Consider the following 19,239-nt stretch of genomic DNA (forward strand, 5'->3'; position numbering starts at 1 on the left):
GAGGAGGAAGAAAGTGCCTCCTCTGGAATTTTCGCTGTGACCTCTTCAAATGCTGAGGCATTGTTCAATTTGAAAAGAGACACACTTAGGCTCAGGGAGTAAACGCTTGAATTTGAAATGGCCAAATTGGAGGTTGAGAGGGTTGAAAAGCAGAAAGACAGGGATCACCAGTTGGAGCTTGCCAAGATTCAGGCTTCACATGGTTCTTCCAGAGGATCTGGAGATGGTTCTGGGTTCTCTTCACATCCTAGGTTTCCTAAAGATCTCTTGAGTATGTATGAAGAGAAAAATTGACATAATTGACTGGCTTGTAACTTTTGAATATGCATGTGAGGTACAAGGAGTGAGTGATGCTGACACGATTGCATGGTTGATCAACAGACTGCCCCATTCTGGCTGCAGTGCCATTATGGAAATGTCAAAGGATGATAGATTAGACTTCGTAAAACTGAAGCAATCTCTTATCCTCAAATTTGCGAAGACTCCTGCCCAATACTTGAGGTTTAGGGAATACAAAAGAAAGGAATGTATGACATATGTATGTTTTGTTGCAGATTCTTTGAAGAACATGTGTAGCTGGATAGAAGGCTATCGGGTATCCCCGTTTGAGGGTACAATCAATTTGGTCATGCTTGAACATATTTTTTCCTCTTGTTCCACAGAGCTTACGCAGCATTTGGCTCACTCAAAGGAGTTAAATCCAAATAGGCTAGCCATTGCTGCTTACTTAAAGCTTCACATAGAGTGCCCCATAAGGACAAGCCTGCTTCGGGTAAGCAGGAGGAGGGAAAGCAGCAGAAAGTGGGTGGGGGTTCTGATAAAACTATGTCTAAGAAGGCCCACAAAAGGTTTAATAAGGGGAAGTCATCAGAATCAGGTCAGGGTAGTGGGACTAAATCTCCCAAGCATGTGAGTGGTTACTCTAAGCCTCCCTATGTGGCAAATGCCAGTGGGACATGTTACACTTGTGGAGCAAGTGCCACATGAAAGGGGGACCAAAATGTAAGAGTAAGAGTAAGATCTTTGGGGTCCACTCTGCCAGACTGGCCTTATCTAAGTATGAGGAAGAGGAGATGGCAGGGGTGTCCTTCCCTTTAGACTGCATTCTCTCAGAGGAAGAGTCTGAAGTTAGTCTACATTCCTTGGAAACTAGTAGTGCCGGAGCAGTGGCTCCCTTCCCAGTCCTATTGCATAGTAGTAATTCTGTTGAGGATAGTGTTCAGGTAGGAGGTGTTACTACCTCTACTGTTAGGAACACTAGGCCCAGTCCTACCATGTAGCTTCCTTCATGGTAAATTGCCAGAGCTCCTGTGCGGGATACTCAGTTGGCTGGTAGGCCTTCCCTTAATGCTCCAGTAGCACCTGTCATTCGAGCTGTGAATAGAGAAATGGTCAGGGCATCTGTCAATGTAAGGGGAGTGGTTCCTAGAAGAGTGCTTTGTGAGTTGAGCCTTCAAGACTTGGGTCCTAATAGGCCCTCACTAGACCCTTCAAGCACTCGGTCTCAAAATCAGGCTGTCTTAGCCAAGCCCAAGTGAAAGCCTAGGCCTAAGGGGAAACCCATGGCCAGTGGAGTCAGAAACAGAGGCAGGGGGAAGGAGAATATTCCCCCTGACTTACGTACAACTGATGATGTAGTTGGAAGTGTCCCCATTGCTAGTTTGGAAGATGGACCCACAGAAAACCTTGAATCCTATGGGCCTCCTCAGCTGCCTTGTATACAGGTAGAGGAGAGTCCCAGCAGAACAAGTATGGGCCAACAAAAGAGAAAACCATCATGGTTAGGCCTATGGACAAAGGCATGCTTCCAATGGGAAGATTCTCCTCCAGTGAAGCAGCGTTCAACAGGAAGGTAGGTTATCATAAAGTAACCCTGCAGAGCCCACCAGAGCAGACCTTGAGAGGTTGGGGCTTGCTTAGGTTGTGAGGCCCTTCCTCCTACAGTTGGTGTGCGACATTCCCCTGGTGATGCATCCTAGTGTCAGGATATCACCTGTGTGGTCTAACACACTTTACTGCTGGCCCATGATGGGGGTCCCAGAGGACAACCACTGTAGGAGTCTCTCTCTGTCACCAGGTTCACAGGGTTGAGACAAGAATTCAGTTACTCCAGAGTTCACTTTTATGAGTGAACCCCTTGCTACCAGAGACGAGGCCTAATTGTATTAGCCCTTTGTCTCTGGAGACCCCGGGCAATGTGTTGCAATTGGTGATTACTGATCCCATATGCCCATGTACCAAGTCAGTCATTGACACCCCACTGAATGACAGCTCCAGAGGAAGCTCCTCTGCTGTGCTGAGTAGTGGTCAGACCCAGTGGAGGGATGGTGAAGTGACTTGTCAAGTGTTACTGAGCTGTCATTCACAGGATGGCCAGAGAGAAATATGTCAGATCTCTCAGGAGTTTGATTGGAGCTGTGACTGAGCCCCAGGGAATGGGTAGGGCCTTCTCCTTTCAAACTTTTTCAGTTAATCCCGGACCACCTGCCAGTGGTCTGGGTCTTGCATGTTTCACAGCTTGGCAAGGTAAACTATTCTCAAGGCTTTGGTGAACCTGGACAGGTTACCATAAAGTTTCCTGCGAATAGTATGAATGATTCTATTTTGAGAGAGAGAATTGGGGTCCTGCCTATGACTGAAGGAAGGGAGCCAGAGACATCAGTGTCTCTCCCTGATTTGTGCTTTAGTAGTCCTGCTAATGGCTCCAGTGAGGATGGCCTAGTGTCTCCTCACCTGACCCCACATCAGCAAGGTGAGCTAGAGAGTTTGCTGAGGCAATCTCCCCCTTTGATGTCACTGACAACCTTTAGAACAGGATGGTGTAAACCAGACTGTATTCTGAGACTAAGTGAACCCACCAAGATTGGGTATTGTAGTGGTTCAGAACCAAGGGAATGTTCTGACAGTTGGTGTGGGATCCACTAGAGCTCTGTGTTCTATCCCCAAGATATCAACACACTCTTCACTAAGAGGTAATACCTTAGTGGAACAACTCTGTATTGAAATGTACAGCTGCTGTTATGATCTCTCTGCAGGGTCTGGCAACATATCCCTGTCAGTCTATAATGAGGAGGAGACGGCAGTCTCAGCCTTTTCAGAACCTTATTGTTAACGCTCACCTGGTCTCTGCAGGGACGTTGGGGCACAGTTGCAGCCCTCCCTGGAAGTGGATTCCCCTTGTCAGGCTTCTTCCCTTGCTCGTGTGCTGTTGACTGCGCTTGTTGCTGGTACTGCCCATGCGAGGATACAAGAGATCGTGAGAAGGCTGCTATATGACTGCTCTCCCTCTCAAACCCTCCTTCCCAGAATATGGTGAGCATGCACAGACCCATATAGTCTCACCTGTTGATTGGTGATGGTGATCTCTCCGTCCTGCTTCTCACTGCAGGGGTGTGTTTAATGGACCGAGTTCCTTCACTGGTCCTTGTTTGTGGCAGCCCAGACCGGCTGTGGCGGAACCATTCCAAGGTAAGTGTTTTATGGCTTTTAAAATATTGTAGTGTTGATTCTTGATTATTGTCCGTATCCACTTATAATGTCTTTCCTCCGCTTTCTCCCAATAGGTGTTATGCGGCCCCGAGCGGTGGTTGCGGTGCATGAAGTGAGGCCAAATGAGAAGAGAATGGAGTCCGCGATGTTCCCACTGATGAGTGTTGGTTTAAGGTAAAATGCAAACTTTTGGTCTAAGCGCAGCCTTAAATGTTATGTCTTAGCGGTTTCTAACCTTGTCTTTGTCTTTTTCTCTTGCAGACGCCGCCTGTTACAACGTCGGGCTGGAGCGCTGCTATCCGGAGGTCTGGAGATGGAAGATGTGAGCCAGAATCCCTGAAGAAGCATGCCAAAGGAAGCAGATTGCAAGGTAAGTGCTGCGGCTCGTAGCTGAAGACAAGGTAAGATGCGCTCCGGCGAGTAGCTGAAGACAGGTAAGGTGCGCTCAGACTGGTAGCTGGAATCAGGTAAAGTGGCAGAGCATGCTTATATAGCCTAGCTCTGGCCACACCCATTAGTGTTGACTCATCAGCCCCACCCTGCCACTCCTAAAAGGATGCTTACACGTGCAGTCTGCCTCGCCCCAGCAGCCACGCCCGACCCAATGCACGTGGGGGCCCCTGCAGGAGAAACCAAGTGCATGCACCAGATAAAATGTGCTAGTGCACATGTATTTGTGAGCCTGGCGCCAAAGGCGCCAGGACTGAGTCCAGTTGGGCTCTCCATGTCGCATTGTCCCCAAGGGACAATAAAAGTTTGTGTTGCCCCTTGATCTCGTGCCCTGATGGTGCAGGGTCTGGGGTCCTGGGTCCATGGCCATGACACTTATTTCAGTGTATGGACTTCTGGATTGGTGGCTGCAACTGACACCTGTCAACCAAGCGTAGCCCCTGTTCTGAATGGGAAAATGGATCTCAGCAATACATGTCTGGATGACCTGGCAGATCCAACCCCCACTTGGAAGGAACTAGGTCTGACTCAAGAGACTGGGTGTCGGGACCTTCGTCAGGTCAACTTGTTCAGGAAGACAGCCAAGTGTCAAACTGAACAGGAACCATTGGCCTTCCTCATGCATGAAGTTGGTGTATGTGGGGACAAGATGCACTCTCTTGTCAGTGAAGTACTTCATGTACAGAACTGGGCATCCCCCACTACCCAAGCCCAAGTGAGGACTTTCCTGGGCCTCACTGGGAAATACAGCAGCAAAGTGGCAGTCTATAGAAATATAGCTGTCCCTCTGACAGCCCTCAAAACCCATAGGGGACTTAGAGTTCCTATGGACTCCTGCGTGTGAGAAGGCCTTCACTGGCCTGAGAGAATACCTAAGTCAGGGCCCTGGTTTAAGGGCACCTGAGTGGAAAAGACCTTTCTTAGAGCAGACAGATGCCTAGGACACTGGGATAGTTGGAAGACTTTCACAGCTTAATGACAAAGGTGAGGAACAGCCTATGTCTAATTGTCTACCAGTTTAGGAGTTGAGAACTCAGTTGGAGAAGAATTGTTATTCCATTGTATGGTGCCTAGGAAGTTGAGATCCTACCTCTGTGGGACTCACTTCACTGTATATGCTACCCCTAAACCTTTGAAGTGGTTGATAGATGTTGAGATAATCCAAAGTGGCTCAGGTGGTTCATGAGTCTGCAGGCCTTGAACTTCACTATTGGGCATAGGCCAGATACCAAATGTAGCAATTTAATTTTGATGGGCTGTCCAACAGGGATAAATGACTTGGAACAGAGGACCCATCCAGAGGTGGATTAGTTCCCCCTGTCCCTTAGTCTGGGGAGGGGGGCGGGGGTTGGGAAAGATTTCTCTTTACTGCACCTTTCCTTCCATCTTTATGGAACCCCCAAACGCTTTGCTTTTATTTTTGAATCTGACCTGTACTTTTTGCAGTGCATTGAAGACTTAAGCTTCACTACACTGGCCTTTGCTCATATGTTATGGGGAAATGGATATGTCCTTCATGCTGTCAGTACTGGGAAACCCCGTTTCCCTTAGTCGTGTTACTACTTTTGGTTACTTTTTTATCACTTGTGGTAACTTTTTATCATTGTACAATGCAGATTACATTGCAGTACAACGGGGTGCATTTTTGTTTTGCCCTAGACTAACACTCAGAGGATTTTTGGTTACTCTAGGTGTGCTGAAAGGATAGGCAGGTGGCAGCAGTGACTTTTTCCCACTTTTTGGGGATTTTTGTTTTAGCTTTACAACGTTTGGCTACTAACTGTGGCTACTGGTCAAACATGGCCGTGCCACGAGATTGTTCGCCTGTTCTTTTGCCATCTTGTCTTTTAGCCTTCTTACTGGCCTGAGAGGCAAGGGTGGACTTCCAGTGCCCGGGAAAGCAGGAAATTGTGGAGGGCTCTGTGTGTTTGCTGCCAGGATGTGAGCTGGGTCTGTCTGACTCCAGTTCACAAACTGGTTTGTGTGTCTGGGTGATATGCATGAATGTTCCCGCCAGTGGTCCTGATTGTACCAATGCTGGGGTGTGTATGTGGGCTAGTCCTGCTATTGGCTAGTGGGAGTTTCAGCTCTTACCTGGCTTTCAGAGATCCTGGAGAAACCTGAAGGAGCCAAGAGACCCTCGGAGAAACCTGAGACCTGACTGAAGGGTCCTGGCAACCAACGTCTGCTGCTGTCCTGGAGGAGCCCTGTCTTGCTCTTGATCTTTAGTAGTCCTGCGAAGGAGCTACGACCCTTGGAGTGGAGGGACCATCCATTCTCGACGTCTTCTCAGTGCCCTGCCAAAGGAAGCCTTTCAGAAGTGCCCTGGAACCATCCTGTGCTGAGACTTGGGGGATCCTCAGCTGGCCCTACAAGTCTACCCCCTGAGGGATTTCGGCGTCCTAGCATCAAGGGGATAGGAGATGGGAGGGAAGGTCGACTGCTGCTGCAGAGTCCTTTTGCGTCGCCATGCGCAGTGACCACAGTACGAACATTGATTACCTGACCCGAGTGCAGACCTGAGAGGGGTGCTGCATCGAGTTTTTCTGCATTCTTCGACCAAGAGTCCTTGCAACAGTAAAAGACACCAAACGGAGATCAGCTCGAAACTGCAACCCTTGGGTATCGGGGACTGTGACTTTTGGCGGTAAAAGCAACGTCGGACACTCTTCCTTTGTTCTGGGGAAGAATTGGAGTATCGGGGGTAAGTTGGAGTTTCTAACCTAACCCTATACTCCCATTATAAGTCAATGGGATTATAATAAAGCTTATTCATAACACTTTTGGCTTTGCCATTGCTTGCTTGCGCAAGACATCTGACTGTTGGGGCTACTTTTGGGAATTAGTCTAACTTGAACTCTAACCCTAATAACCCTTCACTAACCCCAGAGACCCTACCTGCATTTTTATATGCATCCTAAGTTCTGTGCAACTGTAACCTGAACTATTGGGCACAAGGCCCCAGGCAACTTTGAGCTGGACAATTATAGTTAGGGATCATCTCTGTGGACCTTTTTGTGCATAATACTTGTCTAACCTTTCCTTTGCAGGAGTTTCTGATTTGTATTATACCCTATAACAAGTGAATGTATATATGTATCTAGTTTGATAGTGTTGTGCTAGGTCTACTTGCTAGTAGTCATTTTTCTATAGTGTGTTTTGGCCATAAATAACTGTTTTTGTATACATCAGGTCTAAGTGTAATCTGTTATTCCCATTATGTGACCTCATTGTGGACTCCTTACAAGCTCACCCCCTATGAAGAACTTGGCCTGGACTGCCTGTCGCTGCTACCTGGAGTGGTTTGGCTACAGCTTCCCAGTGTTGTTTCTGTCAAAATATAGGTTGGCCTTCTATACATCTCTCCAGCAGGCCAGAGTAAAGAAAATCAGTGCTAACATTTAGCAAATTGACCATGTCCAGGGGGATTGCCTGCTGCATTTCTGCATGATTCCATCTCGCCAACAAAGAAGTGCCTGCACTTCTTGGGGCTTGTTCTGAAAGATGGCTTGTGGCTATCTCTGCTTTATAAAGGAGTACCCCTGTTGTGGACATCTCTGCACAGGTTTGCTAAACACTACTGCCTGGATTCCCGATCAGGCCACAACGACCGATTTGTATGTATGATGCTCTAGATGGAGGTTCCTTGCTCCTTCCTCGTCTAGGTTCTGTTCTACTTTTCTAAAATGAATAATCTGAGAGGAGAAAAGAATCCGTTATAAGAATAAATGACTTACCTTTGGTAAAAATTATTTCTGATCGAATCGTTCCTTCCCTCAGATTTCCCAATGCCCTCCCTCATATGGAGTGCTTGAAATCTCTTACAGTTCTATAGTTGCTACGTAATGTTACCTCACTGTTCTCCGTACCGGGGGAAGACTGAAGTTACGGTTCTTTTCTATCTCCATATACACACCTGTGATGACAAATTCAGGTTGGTGGGTGCCAACAACCCCGAGTATTTGTGTGCCCCCTGCTGTCAGAAGGTTTCTGAAGTGTTACTTGCATGGAAGTTATTTCTAAAATTGTCAGCTTTATACTATGCTGATGATTTATTATTATTATTGATATTATTTAAAACACCAGTTGGGTTACAAAATCGTCTCAACACCCTGGAAGATTATACGAAAAGAAATGATTTAGCAATAAACATACAAAAAGCTAAAACTCTATGTATAAACCTGGAAAAAAAACATTGAGGAGAAAAAAGACCAATAAATGGTATTTGGAAAATAAACCACTGGAAGAGGTTGATGTTTATAGTTATTTAGGTTTTAACATCTGTAATGGTATTAAAGAGCAAGCTTATCAGGAAGATATTGGAGCCAAAGTTATACATGCAACATCCCAAACTAAAATTCTGCTCTATAAATATGCAAAGTTTTCGATTGAACCAACAGTCACCTTTTAAATGCAAAATAACAACTCCTATAATATTGTATAGAGCAGAGGTGAAACTAGTAAATCAAATACAATGGTTGAAAATTGAAAGTCAACTTTGGAAATCTGTTTTGTATCTGCCTAAATCTGTGCCTATTGCTCAACTTCGTTATGAATTAGGTCTACCCTCATTGTACGTATGTACAGATGGAGGATATGCTCTATGCATAGGAGATTTGTACAATCAGAGCAAAGTTTTAACAGTTCTTACGAAACGTGCTGATTACATGAAAAAAATCAGATCATCCGTTTGCTCAGGCATGGAGGAAAATTATAAAGCACATTTTCGAAGAAGCCAATGTAAGTGAAGAACTCTTCTACTCCAACCCTACACATTCTGAAACTAAGATCTTTTTGAGCGATTGGATTATAACAACGAAAGGGGCAAAAGCATACAGGTGTGGTCATCCTGCTATTTTCATGAAATAAAAAGCTGAAGGTAACAGAAGACTATCTGCTTAAAGCTCCCAGTCTTGATTTTAGACGAATTATCCTCCGCATTCGGCTTAATATACTTTATACCAGAGAGATAAAATTACAACAGAAACAAATTAAACCGGAGGAGAGTCCCTGTAGATTTGGCTGTGGCTCCACTGTGCCAGGGTCTCTCCAACATCTGATAACTGAATGCCCTAAGGCGGAAGATAAAAGAAATTTATATTTTAAACCCTTGTTTAAGTACTGTTTATTACTCGCGTCACAGGATCTATGGGATCGGATATTATTGACACACGAGGATTCGGATAGCCACTGTAAAATGTATTCAGTTTCTTAATTTGATATAATGTAGATTGTTAACTCATGGAATTATTTATGGTTTGATTTTGTAGATATAAATGTATGTAAGTTAAATATCAGTTTTCTTTTGTAAAGGTTTAACTTGAAACCACATTTAAAAAAAAATGGTCATCTGTGGGATGTAAGGCTTTGTTCTTTGGTGCCGTCATCTTTTTTTCTGAAAATTTACCAATGATCAATTTAATGTTGTCATCTAGCCAGACACACCTTTCTTTCCCCAGCTATTTATGTTTACCAATGCATGCAATTATGAATTTCTTAAGAGCTTGCTAATATATTTTCAGTTGTCAACTTTAATGGAAGATCTACAGGAGAAGATCAATGAAAAAGAAAACATCACAATGCAGAAAAAAGAATTGGAACAGAAATTATCTTCTGATATTAGAAGGCTTGAAGAGCGATTGAAGTCAAGCGAATCTGCATTTGAAATGTTAAAAGGGAAACAGTGTGCAGAACTGCAGGAGCTACGAGAGCGTGAAACAGATGTAACTTCTGAAATAACTCAGATGGAGGCCGTAGAGGAAGCACCGAAAGTAGAGGGTGGAAAGCATGAGGTTGCTCAGAAGAATTTGAGACAAGTAAGCCATTGTTTTATGGAAAAACATGACTGCATCTAATCTTCTCCATGCACAAAACAATGACAATTTTAGCTGATGATGAAAAAGCTTTTTCAATTTTAATTATCAAAAATATTAATCTATTGTCCAAGATTACCATGTTTTCATTTTTTACATTGCTTTTGGTTCATAATTTAAACTGTTTTCATATTTTCATCCCAATTTTATATATTTCACACACGCATGCATATTGGCTCTTATTTATGATTACTAATGTATGCAACTTTCTTTCAGTCGGTAGAAACTGAGGATGCACTGAGGATGGCTCAAGAAGAACTTGCACAACAGAAATGTGTGGTCAAAGAGTTAAGGAATCAAATCGATGCATATTCTTTAAGCATTCGGGACAAATCTGTAGAGCTAGCAACTGTATCAAGCCTGGAAGAAAAGGTACTTGAAGTAACACTTGGTATTCTGCTTATTATATATATATATATATGTGTTAAGCCTTTTTCTCTGCGTACATCGCTACGAGAGCAATCTTGAAGGTCTGAGCTTTGTCCATGTTTAGGCCCATTTCTCTAAACAGACGGGTCTTTAGAGTGAAAAGGAAATTGGAAGAGGATAAGGAGGAGTGTAAAGGAGGAGTAGGTAGGACACTAAAACAGGCAAACAAAAGTCAAGGATCAGCGAAATATAATATAAGAGTGGTGTATGAGTCTGATAGTCAAGTTGCATGTATGTGTATCGGCGTTAAAATCAAACAAATTGGATTCAGGGATGGAAAGTGAGCTATCCATATTAGTAAGAAAAACGTAATGTAGGCAAGTACATTGCAGTGTTGGTGCTATTTTAAATCATTTGAGCAGTCCAGGTTTAGGGTGGCCTTAGATTGATATTGCAAACTATAGTCAGTGCCAAGTAGGGATAGCTGCAAACTCTGGTGTATATAGGTAGTGCCCTAAACTATTCCGAAATGACCATTATCCAACAGGATAACCAAAAAATTGCACTTATCCAGTTATATCTTGAGATTTAATCAACAAATATAGTACAACAATCAAAACCTTGCCCTAGCCACATATGATACAAATAGCACACAGTCTTGCCCAAGCAGACGCGTGTTTCAACCAAGATTGGTCTTTCTCAAGACTATTGGTTGGCAAGTATCATCCTATTACAAATGCATGCCTTAAATTGTCAAATCCACATCAATTAAAATTAATACATATAGATAAGAAGTGCCTTGATAACGAGAATTCCATGTGGTCAAAAGAACAATGAGTGTGGATGACAAAGGAAAAATGTAAAAAGCAGTTGAACCATTGTAACAAATCGTGAAATATTAAGATGAATGCCTGATAATACATAAAGTCCTTATCATTCAAAAAGTCATCTCATTGTGGTGCATAAGGCTGCGAGTCCCACAAAAAGCCAACAAGCAGCCAATCACCTGCACTCCACTAAAGTGTATACTAATTGATACAGGTATGACATGATATCACTTGATTCCCCCTAGCATAGGCCTAACTTGCCCTATGCTAAGAATGGTCTGTGTCAGGAAGTCCAAAAGAAAGGTGTGTCCCAAGCCTATGCTTGCCCTCACATCTATTTGTATACAATATGGGATGAAGGCATCAAAATGAAAAGTGTTCAAATAAAAGTTCAGAGCTTCTTCGAACTCTTGATTTTCACAGGGTTCCCTTCCCCAAGGTTCAAAATAGTTCACAGTGCAACACGGAGTTCCCTTCCCCAAGCTTTCAAGTCTTTCAACACAAGAAAATTTCTTTGGATACTTCCCAGCTCTTCTGGTTTGGTTACCTTTCACCAATTTGATATAGTTCAGAGCCTTACTTTCAAATCACACAAGATTTTCTTGGATTAAATCACAAGCTTCTTTGTAAGTGGCTTTTCCATAGATGTCCACACGGTCCACCCATTACAGGTCACGCAACAGACACACATTGTTCACTTCTCCAGCATGGGGTCTGGCATGGATTCACATGCTCACGGGGAATATTCATGATTCACATGCTCATGAATATTCCCCGTCGTCAGGCTGGGAATCCTCGGTAAAGAAAAAACCAGTATCAGTTTCGTTTCTGATCTGTCTTTCGTAGTAGTAACCAATCACTGATCTCTGCGTCATACTGACCACAGCCAATGACTGCCCTCTACCTAAGCCCCGCCTCTGGCAGCCATCTTCAGATTTTTACCGCACGTTCATGTGTTGGGATCCTCGTGCTATTGCTCTCGAGCGTTAGTGCTATTTTTTCACGTTTTTTCTCAAAAACTTCGTTTTTTCGGTCAAAAGAGCCTCAAGCTCCACCGACTCTCCAACCGATCAACGGGGACCCGTGTCGGATTCGTCTACGCCCCTCAGGGGTGAAGATTTCGTCGAGCTACGCTTTTGGAGGACTCCAGAAGTTTCTCAGGCCCATCTCGGACATGGCCCAGGAGAAGGGAAGCTCGACGCCCGGAAATCTGTTCAGGGTCTGCCCTGGATGCCAGCTGCAGAATGTCTTTAAGGAAGACGAACGCTCCTTTTGTCTTTACTGCCTACATGAGGACAAGACGCACGTGGAGAAGGACTGTGCGTTTTGCGGCAACATGTCGGAGCGGACCATGAAGGACCGCCATCAACGTCTCGCCAACTGGCTGGAAGGGAAGAGCCCGTCCGGCGAGAAGAAGAGGAAGAAATCCGAGCGGTCTGATAAGACCTTTGAGGACGCCCCGGCGACGGGGGTCAAACACAAGGCCAAGCACCGCGAGTCCGCTGGCACCAGGAGCGCCGAACGGTCAGGCTCTACGGGCGCCAGGCAGGGCGCACCCTCCCCGGCACCATCAACCACGAGCCAACGCTCTGGGTCGGGTAAGAGGAAGGCCGAGCACCCGGCGAAGCTCCTGGAGAGGCCCCGGTCGAGCTCGAAGGCCCCATCGGAGGGGGAGCGAGGCAGTGTCCCCCCCCCCCCTCAAGGAGAAGGCGGTGAGCGCACCTAAGGTGGTGAAAGCCTTAATCCATCCGGCCAAGGCGTCTATCGAGACAGTCGCGGCGGCCCTGGCTCAGCCTGTGGAGGCTACACCAGTGGTGGCGACCTCGGGGCTCATAGTCCTCCTGCCACCGCGGAGGGAGTCCTCTTTTATGCCAATCGACAGGACCCCCGTGAAACCTCCGGCGGAGAAGAAGAAGGGGGGGGCAGGAGGTCGTCGTGGATTCGGCCTCAACCTCTGAGGAAGAGCTGATCGAGGTCTTAAGCCACGGCCTTGGCGTGGAAGAAGACCAGCCCGTCGGGAGGGATCCCGACGCAGGAGACGACGATATCGTCGAGGGTGCCGACGGGGCCCCTGACCGCCCGTCGGACTCCCCTCTGCCAGCGCCGCAAGACAACTCGGCGGCCATTTTGTTGGCTATACAGTCCTTATGCTCGGAGATAAGGACGAGACTACCGTTACCACCAGCGGAGGAGCCACTCCCGTCGGGGGACCCAGAACCAGGACCTTCTGGCAGCCCTCCCCCCCAAGAAAAGAAGGATTCACCCTCCACCTCCTTTTCAGCCGTCGCGCCCCGTTCAGCCCTCCTCCCCGTCCACGACTCGAGGGGATGATACGGGGACTGATACGGCCGCGACGGGTACGGACGACGAGGTGTACGACGAGGATCTGCCGTCGTCACCTCCCACCCGGGCTTCCCCGCCCGACGAGATTGGATCGTTTCACTCCATGATCGCCAGGGCATCCGAGCTCTTCCAGCTCTGCCCTGAGGAGAAGAAGAAGGAAGGTTTCCTTTATCAACGGCGCGAGGCCAAGAGGAAGACGGTCCTCGCGGTACCTCTCCTCTACTGGACGATATTTGGGATGAGGGCCTCGCCCTCCTCAAGAACCCATCCACGACGCCGGCTAGAAGAGACCGGTATGAGAAGAAGTACCGGGTCCCGGACGCGGCCCCCTTGTGCCTCCGGGCACAGCCTACCCCGGACTCCGTCGTCTCCGCGGCGGCCAGGAAGAAAGCGGGGGGGGGGTGCGGCCTCCACGTCGACTTCCCCGCCGGACGGCGAGGGAAAGAAATTGGACACGATGGGGCTCAGAGTCCTCTCGTCTGCAGCGACGACAATTAAGGCGGCCAACGCCTTGGCTATCGTAGCCCGCTACGACAGGGAGCTGTGGTACAAACTGGCTCCCCTGCTGGACTTCCTACCGGACGACAAGAGGGCGGAGGCCCTGGAGATCTTGCAGGAAGGTGAGGTGGCGTCGGACCACGCCATCACGATTGCGACGGACATCGCCGACACTGGATTTCGCCAGTTGGGCAACGGCGTGTGCCTTAGACGGCGTGGATGACTCAAGGCTACTGACTTCCGTCAAGACGTACAGACCAGAGTCCTGGACATGCCGTTCGATGGGAACAACCTGTTTGGGAAAACAGTGGACGATTCCCTTCAAGCCATTAAAGCGGACACGGAGACGGCCCGGGCTCTCGGGGTTCTCCAGCAACGGCGGCCGCCCTTTCGGAGCGGCGGAGGCAAGGGTGCCTCCAAAGGTTCCGGCGGCGGATTTTCCACCTACCGTCAAGCGGCCCGTTCGTCGTCTCAGGAAGCTTACAGGGGACGAGGCAAGTCAGGCGGACCCCGCCGTCGTCGCCAAGGAGGTGAAGGCGGCAAAGCCTCGTCGAAGCAGGATTGAACCGGCCGTGGGGTCGAGCCCCCACCGAAGCACCCCGGTGGGAGGCCGGATGGCGAGCTTCGTCAGCGTGTGGGAGTCCATCTCCACCGACCGTTGGGTGCTGGACGCCCTAGCCCAGGGCCACGTGCTCGAGTTTCAAAGAAGGTGCCCGCGCGTCCCCCCTGTGGCCAGGAAAGAGCTTCACATCCCTCAGCTTCTCCTGGAGGTAAAGGCGATGCTCAGGAAGGGCGCCATCGAACTCGTCCCAAAGAGGCTTCGGGGCTCCGGAGTTTATTCAAGATACTTCCTCGTGAAGAAGAAGACTGGAGGATGGCGCCCCATCCTAGACCTACGACGACTGAACAAGTTCATCAAGGCACAGAAGTTCCGGATGGTCACCCTCCAGCACGTCCTGGGTCAGCTGGAGGAGGGCGACTTCCTGTTGTCGTTGGATTTGGAGGATGCCTACTTCCATATTCCCATCCTAAAGGGGCACCGAAAATTTCTCAGGTTCGTGGTCCAAGGGCGTCACTATCAGTTCAGAGCCCTTCCCTTCGGACTACGGTCGGCACCCAGGGTATTCACCAAGTGCCTCGCACCAGTGGCGGCGCAGCTGTGCCGAGAGGGGATCCAGGTCTACCCCTACCTGGACGACTGGCTCATCCGAGCCAAGACGAGGGAGCTCGCCGTGGAGCACACGGCAAGGACCGTCCAACTTCTCACGGACCTGGGATTCTCCGTGAACTACGCCAAGTCCCACCTGGTACCCGCGCAAGACGCACTGTTTCTGGGAGCGAAGCTCGACACAGTGTCCCTTCTGGCCTCCCCGTCGGAGGAAAGGACCAGGGCCATCCTGGGCAAGGTACAGCGGATGTTGGTTGCCAACGCGGCCAAGGTGAGGTCCATCAAGTCCCTCCTCGGAATGATGTCTTCTTGCATCTACCTCATTCCCCTGTGCAGGCTCCGGATGCGCCCGTTGCAGGAGTTCCTGGACGCGCGCTGGATCCAAACGACGGGCAGCTTCGAGGAGAGGATCACACTCGACGAGAGTTTCCGACGAGCGATCCGGTGGTGGGGCACCAGCGCGCATCTGACGGCGGGCATGGACTTCCAGACCCCAGGCCACCAGGAGACAGTGACCACGGATGCCTCCCTGGAAGGGTGGGGAGCGCACACCAAAAAACTGCACGCGAGAGGCCTTTGGCTCCCGACGGAGAAGTCCCTCCATATCAACGTCCTGGAGCTCCGTGCAGTGTTTTGGGCCCTCAGGTCCTTCCTTCCATCCCTCAAGGGCAAGGTGGTGAGGATCTTCACCGACAACACCACCACCATGTTTTACATCAGGAAACAGGGCGGAACCAGGTCCCCAGCACTGTCCAAGGAGGCGCAGGACCTGTGGCATTGGGCCGTCGCCCAAAGGATGTTTCTGGTGCCGTTTCATCTGGCAGGGATAAAAAACACCATCGCCGACTCACTCAGCAGGGAGCTGCGCTCGTGCCACGAGTGGGAACTACGGCAGGATCTAGTGGATCGCCTCTTCCGACGGTGGGGCACACCCCAGATTGACCTGTTCGCGACGGCGTCGAACTCCAAGTGCCGGAGGTTCGCCAGCAGGTTTCCCCAACCGAGGAGCATGGGCGATGCTTTCTCGTTCCCCTGGGAGGGCCTGTTCCTATACGCGTTCCCTCCATTGCCACTGCTGATCCGGCTCATCAACCAGCTGAAGAGGTCACGGTGCAGGATGATCCTCGTCGCACCTTCGTGGCCGAGACAGATATGGTTCCCGGACCTTCTGGACTTGTCAGCGTCCCCGTCAATCAAGCTGCCAGTGGACGCGGATCTGCTCTCCAGGGAAGGAGGCGCCATCCTCCACCATGACCCGAAGTCGCTGAACTTGCAGGCCTGGCTCCTGCAGCGCTAGAGTTTGGAGGATACGACATACCGGCCGACTGCAGAGAGGTTCTTGCAAAGGCCAGGGCGTCCTCGACTCTTAAATGCTACGGACACAAATGGAAGAGGTTCTCTGTCTGGTGCCACGCACAGAAGATTAATCCTCTAAGGATTACGGCTCCCCAAGTACTGCCGTACCTGTTGACGCTGGCCAAAGCTGGACTGGCACACGCGTCCATCAAGATTCATCTTGCTGCGATCTCCCGATACACCAGAACCACGGGGCGGACATCCTTGTGGTCTCATCGTCTGGTGAAAGAGTTCATGAAGGGACTGTTCACATCGTTCCCGCCGGTGAAGGCTCCGGCCCCGGCGTGGGAGCTCAACGTGGTGCTGACCAAGCTCATGGGACCTCCGTTCGAGCACTCGGCCCCGTTGAAGTTCCTGTTGCGGAAAACAGCGTTTCTTGTGGCCATCACCTCCGCACGACGGGTGGGAAAGATCCAGGCCCTTTCCTGCAAGGCCCCGTACTTGACTTTTCACGACACGAGGGTGGTGCTCAGGACGCACCCCTCCTTCATGCCCAAGTTGCCGTCGGACTTCCACCTCAGCGAACCCTTGGTGTTACCTGTGTTCTTCCCGTCGCCTTCGTCACCGGCTGAGAGGACTTTGCACTCGCTGGATGTGGCTAGAGCGCTGAAGTTCTACGTGGACCGCACAAAGTGTTTTCGGAAGACGTCACAACTCTTTGTGAACTTTGGACCTGTCAATCAGGGGAAGGCTCTCTCGAAGGCTTCCATTTCCAGATGGCTCTCCGGCTGTATCATGTACTGTCATCGGTTGGCAAACCGACCGCTGCCTGGCCGTCCGAGAGCCCATTCCATCAGAGCGATCGCAGCTACCACGGCATTCCTTTCTGGTGTGCCCCTGCTGGACATATGCAGGGCTGCTACGTGGAGGTCGACGCACACCTTCACGAAATTCTACTGCGTCGATCGGGATTCCAGGGAGGAGTCCAGGGTCGGCCAAGCAGTGCTGCGCAACCTGTTCGCCTGAGGTGAGCCTGGTGAGGAGGTAAGATGCTTAATGTCGAGTTTGATGAAATGCTTAATGTTGAGCCTTTGCCACCTCCCGTGGTTGTGCATGTGTGTACTGCTATGTATTCTTTATTCATGAGCATGTGAATCTATGCCAGACCCCATGCTGGAGAAGGAACAAGTTACTTACCTGTAACTGTTGTTCTCCAGCATGGGTCAGGCATGGATTCACATACGAACCCTCCCTCCTACCCCTCTGCTGCTCTTCACTTGGTCATACTGCCACTTCACGTGCTTCCAAATCTGAAGATGGCTGCCAGAGGCGGGGCTTAGGTAGAGGGCAGTCATTGGCTGTGGTCAGTATGACGCAGAGATCAGTGATTGGTTACTACTACGAAAGACAGATCAGAAAGGAAACTGATACTGTTTTTTTCTTTACCGAGGATTCCCAACCTGACGACGGGGAATATTCATGAGCATGTGAATCATGAATATTCCCCGTGAGCATGTGAATCCATGCCAGACCCATGCAGGAGAACAACAGTTACAGGTAAGTAACTTGTTCCTTCTTCATTATAGGCATGTTGCCACTGTTTGTTCTTCAGTTGTGCTTGCTACATTCACATGTCACATCCTCATGATGCTTTATCATTGTTTGGTTTGCCACCATTCACTTGTTGCAAATTCACATTCTTGCATAGCTCTTGCCAAAGATTGTTCACTCAAGTCATACAGTACCTAATATTCTCATGGCTCTTGCCAATGCTTTTTTTGCCAATGCTTGTTCTCTCTCAATTACATAGTTCCTTACATCAGGAAATTCTACAAAACTGCTTTAATTCGGATCAGTATTCAAAAAGTACTTGCTTTTATTTAGTTCAGCATTCATTAAAGGTCTTACGTGTTCGCCTGGTGTCCCCTGTATAGGTTGACTCGCTGGTCGGTGCTTACGGCGTTCCAGCGAGGCTTCCAGCTATCACAAGCGCTTTCTCGCTCTCTTGTGCGGCACCTCGCTCCTTCTCCCCAGCCTCTCTCCATGGCCTTGCTCCTGCCTCCGATGCATCTCCTGCAGCTCGGGCCTCTCGCTACGGCTCCACCTGGTCACGCCGGTTCCCTTTCAATCGCCCGCCTCTGGCATCCAGTTACTTTTAGCCTCGCTTCCTGCTGCATTCACTCTGCATATTCCAGGGGTCCCCAAGCACTCAGTCTGCCACGCCGCCTTCCAGGGGAGTTCTGCTCTCATCAAGCAGTCTGTAGACCTGCTTCCTCAGCTGACTCCATTTGCACCATTCTTCATGCTTTTAAACCTCCTGCCAGTGTGATTGATCTAAATAGGACTAAACCACTCATTGTGGGTTTGGATGTTTTGCACCGCTCTTAGTTGCCTACTCCTTGTCGCGGTACCTAAATGGTGTGGTCATTCCTCATCCACCATGCTGGGATAGATCTTATAGTAACACGTGATATATTTATTCTACAGGAAACTTGGTGCACTACTTTGTTTGATATAGATGGCTATCAGACCATATTCAACCTTGCAATCCTTTCAAAAGGTGGACGTGCCAGTGGCAGCCTTGCTATAGGGGCAACATCTAATCTGACCTTGACCCAATTTCCCCCAAAAAATAATTGCTTCCCCTTATGTCTTACCGGCAATATTACAGCCGACAACAAATATGTCATCTTGTGCTTTGATCATAAACATATACGACCCCTTTAGGGGATTCCATAACAAATGTATATTCTGTATAATTGTTGACACACTATTACAGTGGTATGCAAAATTCCCTATGGGACTTGTCGTGATAGCTGGAGATAAAAACAAGCAACATTTTCACCTATTTAATTTACCTAATTTGGACAAAGATTGCAATTGGCATACTCTAGTTAACTCATTTGAATTGACATACTTACATTTT

General features: G+C 48.7%; 1 protein-coding gene across 5 annotated transcripts in view; it reads left to right on the forward strand.

Moving 5' to 3' along the window:
• Nucleotides 1-19,239, forward strand: part of CENPE (centromere protein E) — a 2,471,681-nt gene that overhangs the window by 1,480,893 nt on the left and 971,549 nt on the right. For all 5 annotated transcript variants that reach the window (XM_069630970.1, XM_069630968.1, XM_069630972.1 and 2 more), the window contains 2 exons: nucleotides 9,462-9,755; nucleotides 10,029-10,184. In XM_069630970.1, coding sequence (XP_069487071.1) covers nucleotides 9,462-9,755; nucleotides 10,029-10,184 — 450 coding nt within the window. The remainder of the gene's footprint in view (nucleotides 1-9,461; nucleotides 9,756-10,028; nucleotides 10,185-19,239) is intronic.

Source organism: Ambystoma mexicanum, chromosome 6q (genome assembly GCF_040938575.1).
Source record: "Ambystoma mexicanum isolate Mex_15411 chromosome 6q, UKY_AmexF1_1, whole genome shotgun sequence".
NCBI lineage: Eukaryota > Metazoa > Chordata > Amphibia > Caudata > Ambystomatidae > Ambystoma > Ambystoma mexicanum.